Genomic DNA, 12360 nt, shown 5'->3' with positions numbered 1-12360 from the left:
TCTACATCGGATCCACCAGTAACACCAGACCGGTGGATGGTGGAGGTTCAGTTCTACATCGGATCCACCAGTAAACACCAGACCGGTGGATGGTGGAGGTTCAGTTCTACATCGGATCCACCAGTAACACCAGACCGGTAGATGGTGGAGGTTCAGTTCTACGTCAGATCCACCAGTAAACACCAGACCGGTGGATGGTGGAGGTTCAGTTCTACATCAGATCCACCAGTAAACACCAGACCGGTGGATGGTGGAGGTTCAGTTCTACATCAGATCCACCAGTAAACACCAGACTGGTGGATGGTGGAGAGTCTACCGAGGTTCTGGACGTTGTCTTTTTATATTTCTGTTCCAATGAATTTGTGTAAATGAGGGAAGAAGTGCTGCATCTTGGAGCCTCTATGACCACAAAATAAACACATAAATGAATAAATCTCTCTATCCTCACACCAGGGCTCTGTAAAGTCTCTGCTACATTAAGAGTAAACACACACACCTGTGTGTGTTTCCCTAAGAAGACAAAGCTCCTGTCATGCTACTTGAGGATGTGACTTTTCAAGATGCTGCCCGGTGGAGCAGCGGTCCTCCCTGTGGCCCCCAGCAAGAAGGTTGTGGGTGGAGCCCCGGCTGCAGCACTGGGTCTTTCTGGGTGAGTCTCCATGTTCTCCCTGTTCCTGCTGGGTTCTCTCTGGTACTCCAGCTTCCTCCACAGTCCAAAGACATCAAGAGGGACCAGGTTAATCCAGACTCTAAATTGACCGTAGGCGTGGCTGGGAGAGCCAATGGTTGTCTGTCTCTATGTGTTGGCCCTGCCATGGACTGGTGACCTGTCCAGGGGGAAGGCTGCTGGGATAGGCTCCACCCCCACCACCCTCAACAGGAGAAGAGGGGGAACATGGAGGGAGGGATGGATCCAGATGTGGAAAATTTAAGAAGTCTCCTCCCGCCACCTTCAACACCATGTTTGTGTCTGCCAGAACTCAGAGTGATGATCAGAGCTCTGAGATTGGAAAAGGTTCACACTGTCAGGAGGCCTCACATCAACTCTGCATACCCCCCCCCCCCCCCCACACACACACACACACACAGAGCGTACAGGCTGTCAGATGTTTGGTTGTGTTACTTTGCATTGTGGCTGTCACACCATTGACTTGCTGTCACACTCAGGCTGCAGGTTTCTGCAGAAAACAAATTAACATCTGCTTTTATTCAGAAGCTCCAGTGAAATATTTAGTTGCTGCGTGTTCACACTCAGACACGTGACGCCACTCACCGCTGATACGACTGACAGCTTTAGAGGACGTGTGAATGATTAAAAGAGAATCCACAACTGGATGAGATACATTCATTTTTATTGTAATTTAAGTACTCAAATGTCTCCTCTGCCACGCTGCAGAAATGTCATGTCAAAACAAAAAGCTTACAAAATTGTTGCTCAAGTAAATCATTTCATCATCTGTGAAAAAAATAATAAATTCAGCTCAAACATTGCACATCATCGGGCGGCACAAAGTGGAATAGAACAACAGGAAAAAAAATCAAGGAAATAAAAAAATCTAAGCAAAAATAATTCCAGTTTTGTGATCATTAGAGATTAAAATATCTGATTCAGGATGTTTGATTTGAAGCTCACAATAAAATGTGCTTTCAATTTAACTGAAGAAGATCAAGAGCAGGTAACTAAACACTTCGGGACAACCAGTAAAGATGGACGGACACACGGACACACGGACACACACACACACACACACACAAACTTCCTTCCTCTGCAGCCTGTTAGCATCGAGCTCTTCCTGCTCAATGGCAAAAACCAAAATTCAGAACCAGTAAGCAGAAGAACCAGTTGTTCACCTTGCAGGTTTCATACTTTGTTAATGATTCACATCTCAGAGGCGCCAAACACAGCGTCCCAGGTTTCCCTCCGACAGCAGCGGTGAACGGGGCTGTCGCGTCACGTGTGTCACACTCGCCGCGGGCCTGAACGTTGCCTTCACTCGCGATCATACAGCAACGAGGAGGAGGACGCGTCGCTGGCAGAGATGCACACGATTTTCGTTCCTCACCACCAGATTTGTGTCAGAAAATTGCAGAAATAAAAGCACAAAAGAGCTAATGGTTAGCCAGCGCTAACAGTTGGTTGTCAATGACGAGTTTGGGGAAATTTTTCAAATTAAACATCACGTGATAAGTTGAAGATACAGAAATGCTAATTTTGCCTCATCTTCACCCTGCTAGCTAAGTGCTAACACACCTTTGTCTGGAGCTCAAACCTCGTGCCGGCTTTGTCGCGTCACCCTACAGTTCACCTTTTACAAGTCACAGCAAAGAACAACAGTCGATTCCATTTGATATCAAGTTGCGGTGGTTCAATGACTCATCGCGTCTCAAAGGTTATGTGCTAGCTGTTAGCCGCTAACCTGCACTCACAGGATGATGTGGTACCGTTTGTGCGTTGCTGTGCTTAGCTGTTCAAGATGGCGGACCACTTGTAAATCTAAGAAGACTAGCAAGAGCAAATCAGACTGTGATGCAAATCTGGTGGTGCCGTGGTGGACGGACCAGGTGACAGGAAGTACATCTCATAAAACGTCAGTCGTCTTTCATCAGGAGTTTCACAGCACGCATTCCACGTTTCAAGCACATTGGTTCCTTCCTCTGACTGCTGTTGTTAGCATCATGAGCACTGTTAGCGTGACCAGTGAAAACAATTCTGCTGCAGTTAAAGAGCTGAGAAAAAGATTGCAACTGTTTTAGGGACAAAATTGAACTACGATTCCCAGAAAGCACCGCTGCGAGAAAGCATCCAATGAGAGCGTTCCATATGTTTTGGTGCAGGAAACGACGGTGTTATGTTTTTAAAGTCTAGTTGCATCAACGTGCGTCTGGTCGTGAAACAAACGGACAACGTAACTGGAATGTCAGAGGTGACACCGAGGCGCTGTGGAGCCGAACGCCGTCCTTGGCTCGCGTCGGGTTCAAGTCCCACAGGAAACAGTAACATTCATCACAGCTTTTAGGTTATAAACACCGCAAGGTCCAATGCTGCCACCAGAAGGTCATGTGGGGAATCGTTAGCGCAGGTTCGCCATGAACTTCTCAGAGCTGCAACACCAAAGTTGCGCAGAAAACGAGGGAGAAAAGAAGATGGTGAAGGGAAAAGTGAGATGAGCAAAGTTCGTTTTATAACTGCCAAAAGTCCCGCGGAGCTGATTGGCTCGCTCACTTCTCTTCTTCAGTCCGTGCAGAGTCAGGAGAAGAGAGCGGAGGCTGATCTGGGAGGACAGGTGCGTTATGGGTAGTGTAGTCTATGAGATGGCCTTGGCCTCAGGCAGGAAGGCCTCCCAGTACTTGATCAGCTGCAGAGGACAGGAGCAGACAGGTGTGTTGCTGATGTGCGCTCGATTCAGACGGACGATACTGGAACAGTGGGGGGGGTTACCTGCTGCTGTGTCTGCACCAGCGACTCCAGGTATTTGATGATGATGGTTCTGAAGTCCTTCACTCGCTCTTTCTGTTGAAACATAATTTTTTTCACAGATTAACAGATTCATGCGTTCACCCAACGCCTCCCATCACACGTTCATCCCCCTCACCTCGAACCTGCTGACTTCTTTGCGGATGGTTTTAGAGATTTGTTCGAAGTCCCTCTCGCCCTGCTGGACCCTCCCCTCCAGCTGAAACACAGGAAGCAGGACCAGGTCACAACCCCTGACAAACCCGCCTGACGTGAGCCGACGACAGCACAGACGACCAAACGCCTCCATGTTGGCTAGGCTAGCTGCTGCGGCGGCGTCAGCCATGAGGCCATCAGGCAGCCGCGGTTTCTCGAGCACTCTCAGCTCTCTGGCCAAAGCATTTTCTTACTGCTTCGTTACACCGGAGGACAGTAAAGTCAGCAGTTCCGGAGGTGATACGCTGTGTGCTGGTGGTACGCTGCCCCCTGGTGTTCAGAGGGTTGAGCAGGAATGAATTCTAACACCTTTAAAGGGGAACTTCCATTTTTTCCCCACCTGGAACCTGTGGTTACGTTCTTGCTCTCAGTGAGAGATGGAAACCAAGATTATTGTAAAAGGTCCCAGAGGGAGGCGAGAACAACGAGAACGCTAGGATGCGATCCAGTGGGGCGACTGGCACATGACGGCCACTCGGAGCGCTCCTCTACCCTCTGATTGTTCCTGACTCACATTGAAGAGTCCAGGTGGAGAAAAGGTGGAGGTCCCTTTAAGGGTCACAGCCTCACTTCTGTTGGGATGGAAACGTGTTGGTGATGGTTTTGTGAAATAATTGGGTTTCTGTGGAGATTTGTAGTTCTTATTATTGATTTTAGATGAATAATTGGGTTTCCCCAGTGAACTACAACAACGGCTGGGATGACATCAGATTCCTCAGCTTGTCATGTGACCTCAGCTTTGAAATCTCAATCAAAACGTTTCTCAGTCACCAACAACACATGAATATAGAAAGTTTGGTGTTTAACTCACGATCAATACTTCCCTCAACGCCGTCACGAAAAGGTTATGATGCAGTTTGCACACTTTTAATTTGCTTGATGTCCCGTGAAAAGAACCGCGTTCTGCCCGTTAGTTCTACAAGAAGGGAACCGCGTTCTGCCCGTTAGTTCTACAAGAAGGGAACCGCGTTCTGCCCGTTAGTTCTACAAGAAGGGAACCGCGTTCTGCCCGTTAGTTCTACAAGAAGGGAACCGCGTTCTGCCCGTTAGTTCTACAAGAAGGGAACCGCGTTCTGCCCGTTAGTTCTACAAGAAGGGAACCGCGTTCTGCCCGTTAGTTCTACAAGAAGGGAACCGCGTTCTGCCCGTTAGTTCTACAAGAAGGGAACCGCGTTCTGCCCGTTAGTTCTACAAGAAGGGAACCGCGTTCTGCCCGTTAGTTCTACAAGAAGGGAACCATGCCATGAGGGGAAACCAGCAAGAAATTAGTAAAAAGCAGGAACACTGACTGTCGTTCTGAACAAGAAAGCTGATCGCAGAGATGAATTCCAGATCTAAAGGTGAGGCTGGAGCAGAGTTCTAGCGTGTCGCTGGCTGGTTTGCTGAGGAGCCTCCAGGAGAACCACTGTGAGAACGTCGGGATCTGATGGGTCACATGAAAACGTTTGTCTTGCTCCGCCTCCAGGTCAAGCAAAGATGACCCCCTTTTACGTAGAACTTTGATCAGAGTCGTGACAAATGAATTCATGTGACAGCAGGAATGAAAGAACTCAAGACAAACCATGAAAACACAAAAGGAGAAACGTGACCGATAAATGAAGCAATGAGGAGCGGAGACGTGGTGAAGCAGGCAGGGGGACGACAGACGCAGGCGGGGCGGGGCGGGGCGGGGCCTACCTCCTCAATCTCCTGGAACAGGAAGGCATGGCGGGAAAAATTCAAAAGAATGTAAGAAGTTGGAAGAAATCATAGAGGAAGATCCAAAGACATGAGCAGCTGAGGAGAACCAAAGCCAGCGAGGGGAACCCCTGGGCAGGAGGACAAGCAGCTGTGAATTCATGCTTCAACCCTCCGGCGTCCAAACGGCGTCTTGTAATTTTAAAAATGCCAAAATGACACCGTTTGTCTCAGCCAGATGCTGCGCATACACACACACACACACACACACACTCACACACACACACACACACTCACTCACTCACTCACTCACACACACACACACACACACTCACACACACACACTCACACACACACACTCACACACACACACTCACACACACACTCACACACACACACACTCACACACACACACACTCACACACACACTCTCACACACACACACACACACCCACACACACCCACACACACACACACTCTCACACACACACTCACACACACACTCTCACACACACCCACACTCACACACACACTCACACACACACTCACACACACACACACTCACACACACACACACTCACACACACACACTCACACACACACACACTCACACACACACACACTCACACACACACTCACACACACACACACTCACACACACACACTCACACACACACACTCACACACACACTCACACACACACACTCACACACACACACACTCACACACACACTCTCACACACACACTCACACACACACTCTCACACACTCACACACACACACACACACACACACACTCTCACACACACACACACACACACACTCTCACACACACACACACACACACACAGTATCATCAGGTTTCCAAAGTTCCCACAGTTCTGGAGGGAACGTCAACTTCATCAGTGTCTAATGGTGGTTTTTCCATCACAAACGTCACATTTAAAATTATTAAAAGTCTGGTAATCAAGATGCCCCCCCCCCCACCAAACTATCACCTGTCTGTCTGATTAATTTCGTTGTCGTTCTTTGTCAAAGGAACTTTATTGACAATCTTCACCAACACAGGTCTCAGCTGCTTTGCTGCAGGAGGAGGAGGTCACGTGATGAATGTGTTTCGGAGAGTTAGAATCTGCCGCCGCCGCTGCCGCCCGAGCCTCCAGCAGCAGCGTGAAGTAAAACTGCTCACAAGAAGCTGCTGAGTGTTTTCTGCTGCTCGTTGTCAAGCCGTGAACCAAAACCCGACTCCTGACAGCCGCAAAACTCTCGTCGGCTCCAAATAAATGTTGGTTGTAACTCTACTGCGAACTGTCCTCGTCTGCAGCTTCTGACAGCCCCCCCCCCCAACTCCTTCCATCTGACAGCTCCTCCACGCCAGCGCCAGACCCCCGACCACGCCGGCGGTGTGTGTGTGCGTGTGTTTCCTGACAGACAACACGGAGGGTGAATTTGTGAGGTGACAGCTTCAACAGACGGTCTAATAAAGTACTTTTCTCCTCCCGGCTGCTCAGCTCATGTGAAGTCAAAGAAAGTTCTCACATGACTGCACTGTGAGGTGTGTTTGTTTTAGCTGACTGGACACACCGGCGCCTCAGAGACGGGAGGGGCGATGCGCTCAGCTGCACGCGGTGTGTTATGACCAAATCATTATCTTGTGTACCAACGGCGAGAAGCGTGTTCTTGAGTCCTGCAGCAGCTTCGGTGAGTCGATCTGTCCGACTCTCAGAAATACTGAGATACTGAATTCCTTTTTTTTGGATTAAATTCTTAATAATTTGAATTTTCCAATGATATTTTTGTCACTAATTTTTGGGATTTTGAGGACTCAGGAATCTCCTGAAAGCAACACAAGCAAAATATGTTCCCTCCATCAGGGTTAGGGTAACGTGATGGATTCACTTCACGATTTGAGTTCAGTGAATTAACCTCCTCGCTCTCTCTGTCAGACACGCGTTCATCGGCGTGTATTGATTGGCGCACCTGATGAGGTAGAACAGAACATGTGATTGTGATTCAGAGTTGGGATGTGGTGGAGAAGCTTCTCCGCTCACCGTGTGTTAGCTAGGTGCGTTTGTTTAGCTGCAGCGGACGTCCCTGCTGGTGACAGCGTGACGAATCACTGTCACATAAACCTGAGGTCAAATCGAATCCTGACTTTACTTTGACGAGTCACTCGACTTTAATCTGAAGCTCCAGATTTTGTCAGGAACAACATCCTGTTGCGTTGGACAGGTGAGGTGGTGGTGAGTGGAACCCCCCCCCCCCCCCCCCAAGCCGGTTAAATGGATGTGTTTGTGTAGAGGCTCCGCCCCCCTCCTACCTCCTTGATCTCGTCTTTGGCCTGCTGCAGCTTGTCGGGTTTGTTGGTGAACTGGAGTTTGGCTTCAGCCTCTCGTTTCTTCTGCAGGAGCAGTTGACTGTCCTGCCACTTCTGCCACGTCTTCATACGATGGTCGAAGACACCCTACACACACACACACACACACACACACACACACACACAGTACATTTTCAGCCATAGAAACAGATGCTCAGGTGGAAGCAGCCCCTTCAAGCTGATACGCTGAAGCACCTGTCACAGACACGCCCACCTGGTCGTACCTTGACAGCGGTGATGAGGCGGACGTAGTCGCCTAGTAACTCGGAGAAGAGGTAGAAGTCGGCGTTGGCCTGGTCCTGGTGCTGCTGGTCGATCTTCTCCTCCACCTCGGCCAGCTGGGACAGAGCTCGAGACAGAGCTGTGTGGTCCTCGCTGTTCCCCAACATGGCTGCCGACTTGGCGAACTGTGCCGTGTTGACTGACAGCTCTGGAGTGGGAGGAGACACAAGGTCACGAGTGGAAAACTGAGCACTTGCAGACTTGGAACAAGTCTTTTTTTGGCTCATCATTCAAAAGCCCCAGAATGCTTGGCTGGGAAGTTCAGAGCCTCAGTCTCCACACACTGAGAGCCCCAGAGCTTCCACCCCCCAGGGCCTGCTGCAGCACCACAGGCCCCCAGAGGAACCCCTCACCCTGGGTCAGTCTGGAGGTCTGCTGCCTCCTCTGGTTCCTGGAGCTGATCCTGCAGTCAGAGGTGCACGGTAGCACCCTCTAGCACCGGACGGGGGCAGCGCGGGCTGTTGGGAAATCTTGTCAATGGCAGAGAAAGAGTCAAAGGGGCCTAATCATGTAATTGACTTGATTACATGTGCTATTTATCACTCACACACACACACACACACACACACACACACACACACACACACACACACACACACACACAATCTCACCTTTCCTGTGACACACCAACGACTCCACACTGCTGTGAAGTTTCCTCAGCTGGACGTCCAGATTCTCAAAATGCTGCTGCTTCTCCTCAAACCACTAGAACACACACACACACACACACACACACACACACACACACACACACACACACACACACACACTTCAATCCAGCTGACATCATGTATTTCATCTCTTTAGTTTTCCTGCTCTTCTTTCATCATTCACTTTCTTCAGCATCTCCATCCTTCCCTCCTTCCCTCTCAGTGCTCTCATCCCTCCATCTCTCCTTCCCTCTCAGTGCTCTCATCCCTCCATCTCTCCTTCCTTCTCAGTGCTCTCATCCCTCCATCTCTCCTTCCCTCTCAGTGCTCTCATCCCTCCATCTCTCCTTCCTTCTCAGTGCTCTCATCCCTCCATCTCTCCTTCCTTCTCAGTGCTCTCATCCCTCCATCTCTCCTTCCCTCTCAGTGCTCTCATCCCTCCATCTCTCCTTCCCTCTCAGTGCTCTCATCCCTCCATCTCTCCTTCCTTCTCAGTGCTCTCATCCAGTCTTCTTCCAACACCTCATCTCTTTCACTCACGGTGTCGGACTCGTTCATCTTGATGGTCATCTTGTTGACGGCGTCGGCCGCCTTGTTCACCATCCGTAGAAGTCCAGCGCTGCTCAGAGCCTGAGTGCTGACAGCCCGCGGCAACTAGACCACAACAAACAAACAAACACAGGGGTGAGGGGGTAAGCAGGAAACAAACAAGGAGGTTTCTCTCTTTCTTCCATCCACTCAGAGTCTCTCAGGTTCTCGTTCATTTCACCCTCGTTTGTTAACTTTGTTTATTTTCTTTATTTGCTCTCCTGGCCAGCCTGAAACCCTCTCCTCTCCTCTCCTCTCCTCTCTCTCCTCCCCCTCCCCTCCTCCCCCCGTCTGATTGTCATGTCTCACACGTTTACCCTCCAATCAAAGAGCAGGTAACAAACGCTGCATCACAGCTGAAAACGTCGTCGTCTCCTCGTTCGTCTGAAAACAGCCTCATTTTTCTTCATTTTGTAAAAGTTTACTTTAGTCGTGGACTTACGGGGGGTTTCCTCTGAAGGTGGAGGCCCGACCACCCCCACCCCCACCCCCACCCCCAATCTCATTTAACAGGAGCAGCAGCGGTGGGGGGAGGGCCGGGTCCCTGGGGCTCTCAGGCTAAATGAGCGGAGGTGGAGGGTAAAAACAGGTTTCAATTGCAGCTGCGGCCCCCCCCGGTTGTGTTTCATTAAGTGGACCGGACGGACCGCCACGCTCGGTCAAGCGTCCGAGTGATTCATCTGTTAAAATCAGTGACACCAGCCCATTTATTCTGGACCCGACGACTGCTGGCTTCCTCGCAACACAATCCGGTCCGGAGTGGTGTGTGTGTGTGTGTGTGTGTGTGTGTGTGTGTGTGTGTGCGTGTGGGGGGGGGGGGGTCATGGAGGTAGGTGTCGGGGGGGGGGGCAAGACAGGATGTTACAGAGCATTTAGTTGCGGTGGACAATAAAGCAAGGAAACAGGAAACACGGCAGCGCCTGGAGCCTGAGGCAGTTTTATTGGCGATCTTCAGGTTTGACCTCATCATCCAGACTGAAATCTCACCACAGGGCCAGGAGGTTCTGGAGAGTCCTGCTGACGGTCAGAGAACCAAACCAACACCAGCACCGCTGACTGGGAGTCGTGGCAGGTTCCTTTGAACGAAACCTCTTGTTTGTTTGTTTGTTTACCTCAGAGCTCTCCAGGAACTGCATGACGTCAGGGTCCTTCAGCAGCACGGGATGCTTCACGGTCCTCATCAGGTACCTGACAGAAACAGAAATGAAGGAACACAACCAGACACCCAATCTGGTCAAAGAGGGTCTGATGGTCCCGTCTGGACCCAGGAGCTGCTTCCTGTCCCTTCCATCCTGACTTCAAGGCGCGCCTGGTCTCCATGGTAACAGAGTGATCTCACCTCTCAGGTTCCAGGAGTATCAGGATGATTCATTCATTCTTGTCAAAGTCACGTTGTATAAACTGCAAAGTCAAAGCATCAAAAACCACCAGCAACGCATGCTAGCTAGGTGCTAGCTTGTTGGTCTGTGTGTGCATGCGCTTGTGTGTGTGTGTGCGTCCATCAATGTTGAGTTCTGCAGCTTTGACCTCCATCAGCATCTCTGGTTGACCTTCCTGCCAGTCAAACACTATCAGTAAAGGGCAATAGAAAGTCAGCCTGGCACACACACGCACAAACACACGCACACTCGCGTGCACGTTGTGATAATGATGTATCTAATATTTCTAGTTTGACCTTTTAGCCTTTAAAGTTTGACCGATTTGATCTTTACAACAGTTGTGGAAACACACACACACACACACACACACACACGATGTGCGCGCGAGCATTTATACGTCTACGGTGGTTTGGCTGTGTGTCACTGCGATTACAACCCGAAGCACCGGTTGGGGGCGGAGCTTCTGTGTCGAGTGAATGATGTAGATGAACGCGTTCCCGCTACAGAGATGCAGACTGATTTTTCCTTCCCTGACATCAGAAATTCCCTGAATGCACCACGCAGCAGCGATGACCTTGTGTTTGTCCTCATGGTCGCACCTCTCCAGCGCCAGCCTCCTCTTCTCCACAAACTCATTGGACGACTGGTCCTCCTTCCCCACCTTCACCTTGGTCATCCCTGTAGATGGCGAGAGGCTCGTGAGTGACTATGTTTGATGTTTGTCACCATAGCAACCATGATGTGAGTGCTCTGGCTCCACTTACCCACGATGCTTTTCTCCGGGGCGGGGGGGACGATGTAGCCTATGTGCAGGTACTTGGATGCCAGTTTACTGTGCAGACCCAGAAAATCACTGAAACGCCTTTTTACCGAGAACTCGTTGAGCTTGAACAGAGACATGGACGTCTGCAGAGAGAGAGAACACAAACACGCCGTCTGGAACCTCCTCGACCAACCAGAGGCTGAGACGAGCGCCGCTACAACCCTCACCACTAGATAACAGTGACAAATGGCGAGCAGCTCGTCGCTCTGCTGACGTGTGGCGCTCAGCAGACCTCAGGACAGGAGGCGGACGCCGGCGTTTCAGCCGAGTAACAATTTGGTGAGTCAACGTGCTGCAGGTTTCACTTTCAACAGAAGAAGAAGAAGAAGAGAGTGAGAACTCACCTTGGTTGTGACCTTGTAGGCCATGTAGGCGTTCATCCCATCACCTGAGCACAGAGACGACACAGATTCACCTGCAGTTCAACGATCTCGTAAACATCAGTGTTGGCCAAGTTACCGCAAAATGGGACACGTCAGACATTCCTTTCAGTTTTTAGTTCCTTTCAGTTTTTAGTTCCTTTCATTTGAAAAGAACAGGCTGCTTGTTGATCGCCCTGTCATGTGTCACTTCCACGCTTCACCTGTGGACTTCCTCTCAACACGGAGAGGGCGACCTTTTCTCAACGCAGTAGAACGGGTTTGAAAGGTAACAGGAAACACAAACTGAATCCTCTCATGCGTGCTGTCACATCCAAGGGACCAAGAAAAGTATTTCTGCTGGTAAAACGGTCCAAAAGAGAAACTAAACTCCATTACCCAGGACTCCTGACAGCTGATTGGTCGACGGCGTCACATGATACATTACGACAGTACGGTGTGATTTATCTGAATGTCAGAGGCGTTCCAGCCTGGATTCTTCAGTTTACTTTCTTACAGTTTACTTGCCGAAGCAGGACACTGAGATGCTAGACT

At 50.1% G+C, this 12360-nt stretch overlaps 1 protein-coding gene across 2 annotated transcripts in view; it reads right to left on the bottom strand.

The window, feature by feature from the left end:
- Positions 1-1335: 1335 nt before the first annotated feature.
- The window catches only part of snx2 (sorting nexin 2), a 20380-nt gene continuing 9355 nt past the window's right edge, over positions 1336-12360 (bottom strand). The window contains exons 5-16 of one of the 2 annotated variants that reach the window (XM_086205695.1): positions 11791-11834; positions 11388-11529; positions 11223-11301; positions 10357-10432; positions 9197-9310; positions 8618-8711; positions 7949-8154; positions 7668-7811; positions 5348-5359; positions 3594-3674; positions 3440-3511; positions 1336-3356 (exon numbers count right to left, since the gene is read on the bottom strand). In XM_086205695.1, the coding sequence (XP_086061821.1) occupies positions 3306-3356; positions 3440-3511; positions 3594-3674; positions 5348-5359; positions 7668-7811; positions 7949-8154; positions 8618-8711; positions 9197-9310; positions 10357-10432; positions 11223-11301; positions 11388-11529; positions 11791-11834 (1115 nt within the window). In that variant the 3' untranslated portion in view covers positions 1336-3305. The remainder of the gene's footprint in view (positions 3357-3439; positions 3512-3593; positions 3675-5347; positions 5360-7667; positions 7812-7948; positions 8155-8617; positions 8712-9196; positions 9311-10356; positions 10433-11222; positions 11302-11387; positions 11530-11790; positions 11835-12360) is intronic. The other variant, XM_086205696.1, reaches the window with a different exon arrangement.

The sequence above is a fragment of the Aulostomus chinensis genome, chromosome 6 (genome assembly GCF_037954235.1).
Source record: "Aulostomus chinensis isolate RoL2024-O1b breed Wild chromosome 6, RoL_Achi_v1.0, whole genome shotgun sequence".
Taxonomy (NCBI): domain Eukaryota; kingdom Metazoa; phylum Chordata; class Actinopteri; order Syngnathiformes; family Aulostomidae; genus Aulostomus; species Aulostomus chinensis.
The sequence above is the reverse complement of the archived record's forward strand: the minus strand, read 5'-3'. Positions and strand labels throughout refer to the sequence as shown.